The sequence below is a fragment of the Botryllus schlosseri genome, chromosome 2 (assembly GCF_051294905.1).
Source record: "Botryllus schlosseri isolate E-star chromosome 2, Bs_hap1, whole genome shotgun sequence".
Taxonomy (NCBI): Eukaryota; Metazoa; Chordata; class Ascidiacea; order Stolidobranchia; family Styelidae; genus Botryllus; species Botryllus schlosseri.
In genome coordinates, this window is record NC_137237.1 from 15,026,888 (window position 1) to 15,038,458 (window position 11,571).

At 38.4% G+C, this 11,571-nt stretch overlaps 1 protein-coding gene across 1 annotated transcript; it reads right to left on the reverse strand.

The window, feature by feature from the left end:
- Positions 1-2,301: 2,301 nt before the first annotated feature.
- Positions 2,302-8,197, reverse strand: LOC145433773 (uncharacterized). Its single transcript, XM_080310978.1, has 9 exons — positions 7,116-8,197; positions 7,001-7,054; positions 6,577-6,636; positions 6,459-6,512; positions 6,074-6,127; positions 5,600-5,659; positions 5,475-5,534; positions 4,700-4,753; positions 2,302-2,577 (listed from the first exon to the last, which is right to left on the reverse strand). The coding sequence occupies exons 6-9, from the start codon at positions 5,645-5,647 to the stop codon at positions 2,332-2,334; spliced, it is 408 nt and encodes a 135-aa protein (XP_080167104.1). The 5' UTR covers positions 5,648-5,659; positions 6,074-6,127; positions 6,459-6,512; positions 6,577-6,636; positions 7,001-7,054; positions 7,116-8,197; the 3' UTR covers positions 2,302-2,331.
- Between the last annotated feature and the right edge of the window lie 3,374 nt (positions 8,198-11,571).

Below are 11,571 nucleotides of genomic sequence, written 5' to 3' on the forward strand. Positions count from 1 at the left end.
AATCAATGTCGATAAAAATCATTGTGTCTTACATAAGTTCGGATTGCACGCGAAACGCTGGTGTAACCCATGAGAGCGACCAATCATTCAATGATGGTGCTTTTTTCTGGCACCTCCATTGTTCTCACACAAATGAATTGATCGGAAACGAAGTGATCGAAGCTTGCAGCTTACGATGTCGTAAACTAGTATAGTAAAGTAATTTAATAGCAAAATGTCTATTTCTGTTCTCTGTTCTTAACTTAACCAAACTTGTTTTATTGAAATTGAATTCTAATATACTTTATATAGTCCTCAACCATTAGCGCAGGCCCGAATTGTATCATATCAATTTGTAACTGGGTAATGTATTGTTTCTCTATTCTCTATTTTGGCTGGTAACTATAATCCGAGGCTATGCTACTACTTATGTAATTTAGCATTTCTACATGTGAGCAATAAAGCGCCTTCTTGCGTTTATATTTAACTCTATATTCGTTCATGAGTACAGAATCAATGACCACTCAATCATTATTTCTGACAGTTAGCAAAATGCAATGACGTAAGCATCCCTTATACTTCGAAAAGGCAACTTGACTTGAATTGTGACTTGACTCGTGACTTGACTTGACTTGACTCGAGTCACCCCCCAAAATCGAGTGTCTTGACTTGACTCGAGTCGCCTTCGAAAATCGATGGACTTGACTTGACTCGAGTCAAAATGTGCAATGACTCGAAATGACTCGTAGGTAGTGACTTGATCCCAACACTGCCATGCATCCAGCAATTTCGACACCCGCCAGTGACCTTCGATCGGTTTATCTACTTTATCAAAGTACTCGCTTGAATACTTTTCAAGTCGTCATTTCCTACTTCTAGTTGAAATAGTTTTGATATTAGTTGGTAAATTTCTACTAGCACTGAAGTATAAATTTACGGCGTTGATTGTACTTGTGCGTTCTACTTCCACAACTTCAGGATCTGACTTGTAACAAGACACAAGACTCGGGTTTGAATGTATCATCTTTGGATGCAATGGAAGACGTAAGTCATTGGTAGCATATTACCGTGTTTTCAACCCGTCAAGGATCTAACATAAGTTCTAATGACAGGAATTGGCGCAAAAACATTTTGAAACGTCTGAAGAACAAGCGATATGCGCAAATCGATTGACAATGGAACAAGGTAAGGTAAGGACCCCGTTACGGCGTATACTCGTAGCAGTAAGGGGAACACGGTGTGTTCCTGGGCTCGCGGGACGTCGTCTGTTTGCAACTGCCGCCTGCTCAACGATCTCACACAATACGGCGGAACTGACAGCAGCACAAGTCTATATAACGGAACCCAGACGATATATAAAACTCCTATATGATACATGCAAACGAAACAAAACAAGATAATGTGCGATGCACAAATTCTTCTTTTGGCATAGACTATAGGACCTAGATCAACGCATAGTATTCATGGTGGACTTAAGCACAGACAAATGGAATAAATTGCGACCCATTTCCTCATTATAATTGGCAACACACGTTGGATTTTCCAGCAAGTGTTTACCGACGGAAGGCTTTTGACCCATTGCCTGGTTGTATGCGAGAACAAACCGATTACTTTGCGGCGACATCGAAATATACGATTTGATAGATAGTGGAATGTGTTCTTTTATACGGGCCTGCAACCGTTTGGAAATTCTCCCTACGAACCGACAATTGCAGTGGCATTTGAAGTAATAAATTACGTTACTTTGCTGTGAAGCCGGGAAAACGTCCTTTTGGGTCGCAAGAAACATTGGTATCGTAGTGAAGACAATAATGTTTTTTACCGTTGGAAAACAACAGAACACAGCTGAAGTTAGCTGTTTCTCAAATCCATGAGAAACCGGGTCGATCTAAGGTAGGCCTACTACATGGATGTGTATATTCCTACTTTCGCGAGAAACTTCTTCGGAAGTTCCTTGTGGTTTACTATCATTATTATCATCTATAGGTCGTGTTTTGTCATGATCAATAGGCAATGTTGAGTAATAGCATATTTTCTTATGAATGAGTAAAGGCCAAATTTAAGAATTAGTTGTAGCTAAACGTCACATATGGACGACGAACTTACCTAACGTAACATCCCAAGAATCGAATCTTCCAGGTAGAGCACTGAAAGTAATAAACATAATGGAATTGCCAATTTAAAACCCTACTCGTCATTATTATCACTTCATTTCCGTTTTGACTTTCTAGGATGTTTATAATAACCGAAACCCTTTAAACTGTGGGCCCTGAGGCCGGATTACTGCGCCAGCAACAAAGTATATAAAAGAAAACATGAAGATCGTGTTTAAATATTTTAATAAAACTTTGATCAAGTTGCTGCATTATTATTTTTTACAGCGTTTGTTTTGCCTCTTGTGGGCCGCACAAAATGATGCCGCAGCAACCTAAAAATGTTACAGCCGCCGCTGGACTTCGTATCCTCTTTTGTTAATGCAACAGCTCTCATCCTGAAGAAAATTCTGCTCTGATTGATTTCTTTTTTTCTCGTTCTTTCGCAATTCTTTATTGTTTTCTTTTCTTTAAAGGCTTTCTTCAATTTCTTTCGCATCGAATCCTTAAATTGTTCACTCAACATTATACAAATGATAGAGCGGTGCTGCTAGCAAGGGCTGGGCAAAATCGAGTACCTGAGTGATTCGATTCTGAATCACGTATTACGCTTCAAGTCGAGTATTCGAGTATCACTCATTATGACGTCATAACAGTATGTACTATGTCAAAGTTCAAATATGTACCTTTTATGTCACCACAAAGGACTCAATGTCTGTTATCCATCACATTAAAGATACTTTGGTATTTTTTCGACCATGCCGATTTCATGACTTCGGAAATGTGTTATTTCCAGTAACGTTCGTAGCTTTGTACTATGTCTTGTATCAGGGATATCTAGACTAGTAGTCTAGAAATCCCTGTCTTGTATGCTGCGATACGGCCAATCAAGGTTTCAGGGCTTCCTCAGTGGAAAATAGCATCAAAACTATAATTCTCATTAGAAAATTTGCTTTCAGTATCGAGGAGCGTATAATTTCAGTACTCGAAAAAAATCGTTTTTACTACTCGACTCGAATCATTAAAATAAATGCTCGATTCAGATTCGAGTACTCGAATCATTGTGCCCAGCCCTACAGCAATGTGACTCCAGTATCTTTACCAAAGAAAATGGTTGCCCGACTTATGAGCATGCGACACAATGAAAAACGACAGTTAAGCATGCGACGCTATAGCAGGAGGATGCATTAGAATGGTAACAGGAGCACAGGAACACATGAACATGCTGTGCTGATGTGTCTACATGCCCACGAGTCGCATGCTCAAGTGTCGCTTGCTATTGTGTCACATGCTAATATGTGCAAGGACCACCAGTTTTTATTCGCGACACTTGAGAAGCGAGTGGCGCAGTTGGTTAAGCGCCAGCGTCACGACATCAATGGCAGTGGTTCGTACCCCGGTTCGGACTAACTTCTACGTGTCGGAGGTTATATGAGCTCCTCATCGCCGACGTCACTACAGTTCCAGTGACTTGAAAAGCCCAGGCAAAAAGTGGGCCGAGCTATATAAGTCGGCAACAACAAGAGACCATGAAGAAGCGAGCGTGACAGAGACTGCCTGAAGAGAAGAGTGCCTGAGAGAGTGCATGAACATTCGAGAGACGAAGAAATGCATTCATTGTACCGTATAACATGTAATGCCGTGAAGCACAAAGCCTTAAACAGGCTATAAGCACCACTGATGTGAATCATAATAATAACTCGCGACACTGGCAAAATAGCATTGTTACAAATTACGAGAGGTAGTCAGTAACGATGTCTTCCTACTCCTTCAGATTACTCATTAGGTATTGCCTACTTTCACACTTGTGGTTATCATTCTATTTCTACTTCACAGTTTTCATTTGTTTATGTAAAACTAGGCCTAGTATACTAACTGTTTACTTACTTTTATGACGGTACTTCTACTTTTACATCAGCGCCAGCAATGATTTCTTCTACCACCTCTACTCTACTTTACTCTATACCAGTGTTGGGATGACTCGAGTCACCTTTTTCGTATGACTTGACTTGACTCGAGTCACTTTGCTAAAATGACTTGACTTGACTTGACTCGGCGTATCAGAAAAGCGGATTGACTCGTGACTCGGAGCAAAATTCACGAGTCAATTTCAAGTCATCAAGCAATCGAGGTCGATAAAATCACTCTATCTTGCATATCGTCGGATTGTTCGAGAAACGCTGGTGTAACCCGTCAAAGCGACCAACCATTCAATGATCGTACGTTTTACTGAAACTCCATTGTTCTCTCACACTTGACTTGACTTCAATTGTGACTTGACTCGTGACTTGACTTGACTTGACTCGACTTGACTCAAGTGAACTTCAAAAATCGATTGACTTGACTTGACTCGAGTCAAAATCTGCGATGACTCGAAATAACTTGTGGCTCAAAGGTAGTGACTTGATCCCAACACTGCTCTATACTAGACTTCCATATCCCAATTACTTTTGATAAGATTGATACCGTACTGTCTCTAATTCATTATACCGACTATCTGGATAAGGCGGATGGTGTATGTCATTGAATGTGATTCGGCACACATGAAATAGAATAGTTAAATAGCCGCACAATGAAATAAATCCGGAACAGTGCAAGTGATAAAAGTAATCAATCCAAAGTATTACCATTGAAGAGTTTCCGCTACTTGGATGCGGAGTTTGACTTGTGGACGGGTAATTCTGAAACAATAAAACGTAGGGCGATATTGGAAATTTCTGTGTAAAGCAATGGGCAATGGACATCTATGACAAAAAGTTTAAACGCCTCAACGTAATATCATATAAATTAAATGTTCCAGTATGCGAATCACATAATCACTATAATGTGATCCAGAAAATGAAATTGCTTATGGAAAATAAAATTCCGTTCTGACTTCTTTCCAAACGTTGGGTGGTTTGCTTTTTTCGACGCAAAGAATGTCCTTAACAGAATCAAAGGAAAATTCTGATCAATAGCAATTCAAGCAATCGTAATATTATTTCAGTAACCATTTTTGAGGCAGCTTTATGAATGTCGATTTCCGATTCGGAATCTGTGTCAGACGGAATCTATAAATCTACACAAACGTAAGATGCTTGGTTACATTTAATAATAAGACGTCAGTATGTAAACCATTGCTAAGAAAAGAATGAGATTTCAAGACTTCAACGTTTGGCTGATTCAAAAGTTATGAAGTGAGCCCGTGTTATCAGACAATTTACGAGTAAAATCAGATTTGTTAAATCGCTAATACAATGTGGGGTAAGGAAAAAATTCTCCGATGACTAGTTCATTTCAAAGCTTCAAAGTAACGCCAAAAGGATATGTGAAACGGCAATAATTCAAATTCGCAAGGACTGCAGATAATCTAATATGTCAACCTTACAATCATTAAGTTGTCTAGGCAATATAAAAATATACCGTTATTCGTTCAATAGGTTCGGCTGTTCCAAATATCTCGACATTGAGTGTGTTGTCAACCTGTAAATCAAAGATTTGTCTTCATTTAATTGCAATTCATGCCACCGTATCATTAATTCAATAACCATTTCCGAAGCGACAATTTCAATTCCGATTCTGATTTCAGACTCCATATCCGACTGAATCTGTAAAGTATATAAAGTGCCCAAAAGTAAAATGATTGGTCATACATTTGAAAAGGAATACTTCAATACATAAACGATTGCTTAATAACAAAACACTGGGATTTCAAACATTCAGCGTTTGGTCGATTCTTAAGTTATGAAGTATTAAGTCAGTCCATATTTTATCAAAACATGTTTCGGGCAAAGACTGATTTGTTAACCGGTAAATATAGTGTGAGCAGTAGAAAAGGCCAGGGAGAAACTTTTAACCGATAATTACATCGTTTCAAAACCTCAAAGTATCGACAAAGGGTACGTGAGACGGCAACTATTTGAATTCGCAAGGACGGGGTGTCATAACATGTCGGCCGTACAATCATTGACAAGAATTAGTTGGAACGATAAATTGTTTACAGAAAATAAATCAATTCTCACTTGTTCCAAAGGACCGGGAGATTTGTGTGCGTCAACGTTCACAACATTTTCTACCTGTGAATAAAAGGCAAATTTCGATCAATTTCAATTCATGACGTCGTAATATTATGTCAGATCATCTGTGAAGCGATGTTGTCAATCGCAATTTCTCATTTAACAAGGACTACTTCAATATATAAACGATAATAATATATAAATATAATAATATATAAACGAATATAATGGAATTCCAAACCTTGATCCTTCAGTTTATTATGAAGTTATTAAGTATAGAGTCCGTGTTATCAGACAACCTTTGATCGGAAACTGATTCGATAAAAAAACTGCTTACTATAATAATAGTTAGAACGATAAACTGTCAACAGAAAATAAACTCAACTCTCACCGTTTTCAATGGTTCGGCGAATTTGTAAATTACACCGTTCGCAATATCTTCTACCTGTGAATCAAAAGTAAATTTCGATCAGTTGTAATTCATAGCATCTTAATATTATTTCAGTAACCAGCTCTGAAGCGACGTTGTGAATCGCAATTCCTAACTCAGATTCTTGATCCGGCAGAATCTATAAAGTGACACAAAAGTAAGATGATTGGTCCAATTTGAAAAGGGATACTTCAATATATAAGCGATTTCCAAGTATCAAATAACGGAATTTCAAAGCCTTCGGCTTTATTATACAATTATCAAGTTGAGTCGATGTTATCAGAAAATTTGTGAACAAAACTGATTTGTTAAAAAGTTGATATAGTTTGTGCGGAAGGGTTCGAAACGGCTCATCCAATAACTAGATAATTACAAAGCATGAAAGCACCGTCAAAAGATATGTAAAATTGAAATACTTTGAATTCCGATGGACTTGAAATCATAACAAATTGTCCACTAAACAACAGCTATAACAAGTTACAGAAAATAAAATCAATTTTTACCTGTTCCAATGGTTCGGTTAATTCGTTTAATGCGTCGTTCACAGCATCCTCTACCTGTGAATCAAAAGCAAATTTTGATCAATTAATTCATAAGATCGTAATATCATTTAGTAACCAGCCGGGATGAAATGCTGTGAACCGCGATTACGAATTCAGATTCTTGATCCGGCAGAATCTATAAAAGTGGTACAAAAGTAAGACGATTGGTCACATTTGAAAAGAAAGACGTAGTAAAGCGGCTACAATGACTAGACTACTTCAACATGTCCATGGCGACTGCAGGTTAATTGCGCCAAATTCACTAAAACCAGATGGGATCTATGGGGGCCTGCGAAAAGGGCAGTGCGAAGAGAAAGGGGCTGAGAACCATTAAAATAGGCCAGTGTTGGGTGATATCGCCCCCACTGGGTAATGTGTGACAAGCTGTTGGGCGGAAATAAATAAAGGGACCGATCGGGGGTGTTAATGCTTGAACATTTAGTCAGAGGTGGTTAATGACCCTGCAACCGGATATCGGCACAAAATATACACGAAAACGGTAAACTCCTCACAAACTATCCTCAGATACCGAGATCACCGCGGAAAGTTGACATATTTTTAGTGAATTTACCAGCGTTCAGATTTAGCTGTATAAAATTCCCGTATTCCCTTTAATATGTCCCCTTTCTCGGATCCGAAAATAAGGGGGCAATGAATATATGTCGAGCTTGAGAAGTGGGGCGATGAGTGGAAAAAGGTTGGGAACCACTGGATTAGACCATTGTGATGATTAATTTTGTAGTTAATTTTTATTTAAATACTTTGCAGAGGTGGTCGGTAAAAATTACTTCTACTTTTTCTACTACTTGTAATACTTACTTGGCTAACCTAATTTTCAGCTGCTACTACTTTGTGGTATTTTTTAATTTACCTAATTACTTCTGTCATTTTCAGTCGGTCAAGTAAAATTAGTATATTCCTTCAATTAGAGAGACTGAGGAATTTCGGAGCTGTTTTCACGGCGTACCAACAAAAATTTAATTTTCACAAAAGTTTCACGCAAAGTAGGTATGGAGTGACAAATGTGTTTTCACTCAAGTATCGGTGAATATAATTGCTTAGTTCATCTCACGTCGCATTGTCGTCCACATGACATGTTTCATCACATATGACCAGAGGTGGTCAAAGTAGTCAAGAAAGCTACTCAAGCAGAAGTAAAAGTATCGACGAAAAAATCTACTCAAGTACGAGTAGAAGTACTGTCTCCATAAGCAACCTAAAACCGCTTGAAGTAGAAGTAGAATTGACTGATTTCAAAAGTACTCAAGTAAGTAAGTAGTTGTGATAACGATTCTAATTCGTTCACATGGATTGTAAAAAGGTGCAAATTGAGCATTGCGAAAGGTGACGAGCATGGTTCATATTGATGCATACCAGCAGATATCCAATTTTCGATAGCATCATGGGATGAAAATGATAGTATTGATGTGGAAATACGATACTAATCCTCTGTTTCCTCGAACAGCCCGTTTTAGAAACAGCATGGTATGGCGCCATCCCCCATATTATAACGCCCGTAGTTTAGTCGAAGAGCAATACGGAGAAGTGGTATAGCATACGGTGTAAACACTTTACGCGATTAGTAAACGTTAATAAAAGATATGGTGGACCGTAAAAATGCCATATTGTGTAGCTTTATTTGCGTAAATTAAAGGCAATGATACACTTGCTTTATACTTCAACATGTATGTTAACCAGACAAAAGAACCGATAGTAATTAAAACTCAAAGTACAAGACACTGGGAGTTGAAAGTGAAACATAAATACTACTTATAAAAGCGGAACATCTAATTCATGCCTTCAGCCCAAAAGTTTAAAGGTGGTATGCTAAAACAGCTCTAAAACTAACAAAAAAAGTCAGAGTCCACTTTTCCAGGTTAGGACACGCCATGGACATGCTAAATTACGATATGACAAGTAAATGCTAGATTGCGAAACATCAGATTCAAACGTTATGATGAGCCATATATACTGAGATGAATTATTTCATATGGGCGAAATTATATTCATCGATACTTTCGTGAAATCATACGGATCACTTCGTATCCACTGCGCGCAAAGCGCGACGAAAATTCTGGGCTTTACCAAACTTTTATGAAAATTAAATGTTGATAATCCGTGAAAACAGCCCCGAAATTCCTCAGGATATCTTCCTACTTCTACTTGACAAACTGAAAATAGAGAAAAGTAAGTAAGTAGATCACAAAATATTATGAAGTAGAAGTAGAAGTAGCGAAAATCAGATCTACTTGAGTAAGTACCACAAGTAGAGGAAAACTACTTGAGTACTTCGAAAAAGTAGAAGTACTTCGTTACTGACCACCTCTGCATATGACTCATCAAAACGGTTGTCGCTACCGTTTCACAAACTATAATTTACCTATTGTATCGTAATCTAGCAGCACGCGGCCTGTCCTAATCTGAAAAGTTGTCTTAAACCTTTTTGAGCGTTAGACTTGTTTTAGCAGACCACCGTTGAACTTTCTGGACAAAAGAGATGAAATATATTTCCGCTTTTTAAAAATGGTATTTGCATTCTCGTTTAATTTGCATCATCATTACTTTGAGTTCTTCTAATTCATTTCAGTCCTTTTGTCTGGAGAATATACATGATTAAGCTTAAAATCTGTATTTTCAGAAAGTAATAGTACAGTCTATGACATTTTTTACGGTCCGCCATAGTTTTTATTGCATGCCATGACATATTCTGAAACGGGGTGTTCCGGTAAACAAATTATAACAATCGATTTTCCATAGAAAAACTTTCACTACGATCCCGTATGATGCGGTCGCATGCTTATGCTGTCGACGATTCAAAGCCTACGATTTGGGTTGCATCAATATGAGTCAAGCTTCTCTTCCCTCTCCGAATAGCTCAACTTGAGTCGCTACTTTTATTTCTACTTTGACCACCTCTGTACTTTTCCATCCATCCACAAGTTCAATTTCACTTCAAGTCTCCAAAAACAATGGTGAATTTGAAATCAAAGCCTTACTCAGACAAATATTGTTCTTTTCAGCGCCTCAATGTAGAAAGATTTCTACAATAATATTGGTATAGGTCCGACAGGCTGGATTACGAAGTCCGTATGCGGATCAGAGTTGGATCAATTACGATATTTTAATTCAATTACAATTACTTCCTTGCATGTTTCAATTACATTACAATTACAATTACTCAATGCTAAAAATATCAAATTACAATTACAATTACAATTACTTTTAAACAGGTAATTGCTACAGTAAAGAGGTGTTCTTTGACAACCGTAGCGACGTAACTAGCAACAATCTCAAGCTATTCATGTTCCATTCCTGATATGTAGAATACCCTTTAATTAAAAAAAAAACTCGAACGTATTCGAACTATTCCTAATCATGAGTACTGAAAACTACAAGCACAGAAAAATGTTTCAAGCGACTGTTAAGAACCACAGGTTTGAGCGACTAACAGCGAATAGGCTACAGGACAGTCAATGTAATGTAATAAACGATTGGGCTACTCAGAGCTGAGTCATTTTTTTCTATTTGTCGAATGTTAATGTTATGTTCGTGCATTTTACGTTGGTATCGTTTGTTTCTTGTTTGTCTAGGATTAGTAATTACCGCCAATCATTATTTCCTCGTGTGTCGTTCTTCGTATTTATACCCTGTGTTCTGTTGTCTCGTGGTCATTTCATTTAACTGAACTCTGGATCGTGTCGCCTGTATTGAAGTTATACTGCTGGTAATATACTGATTTCGTATTGCAACCTCGTCGTATTGAGTTATTGTTCGAACAAGATTAGAACATAACAATTGGTGTCAGAAGTCGGATTCATAGTTATTTCTGCGACGAAGATAAGCATGGATTCAGGTATACAGAAGATTCTTGAGATGCAGCAAGAGATGATGGTGCAACAACAAGCAAAGCATGCCGAGGCAATGGCAAAAGTCATGACAGAAATGGCGCAATTGACGCAGAGGTTGAATCCCGGTGCGTCAACATCTGAAGCAGCCGCTCCCAAGTTTGATTCGTTCGCAAAATCAAAAGAGAAATGGGACCAGTATCTGCAACGATTCAACCATCACCTTGCAATTTACGGCATTTCCAACATGGAGAAGAAAAGAGCGTGTCTACTCTCATGGGTCGGACCTGAAACGTACTCGCTTCTACGTAATTTGTTTGGTGCTGCTGATGTCAGTGCGCAAACCTTCGATGCGTTGACTGAGAAGTTGTCTACACACTTCAAGGACTCAATTCATGTGCAGGCAGCCAGGTACGAATTTTACAATTGCAAAATGCAGCCGGGACAATCATACGCCGATTGGATCGCTACTCTACGCGGAATCTCCAAGGATTGCAACTTCATATGCTCAAGAGATGGCTGTGATCAGAGCTACGTTGATGAGCTAATGCGCGATCTCATCATTAAAGAAACGCCGCACGCGGATGTGAGACGGCATTGTCTAACACAAACCAATCCATCCCTCGACGACTTTCTCAAAGTAGCCGCAACACACGTGAGAACGCTGGAAACCGATAGGGTTATCCA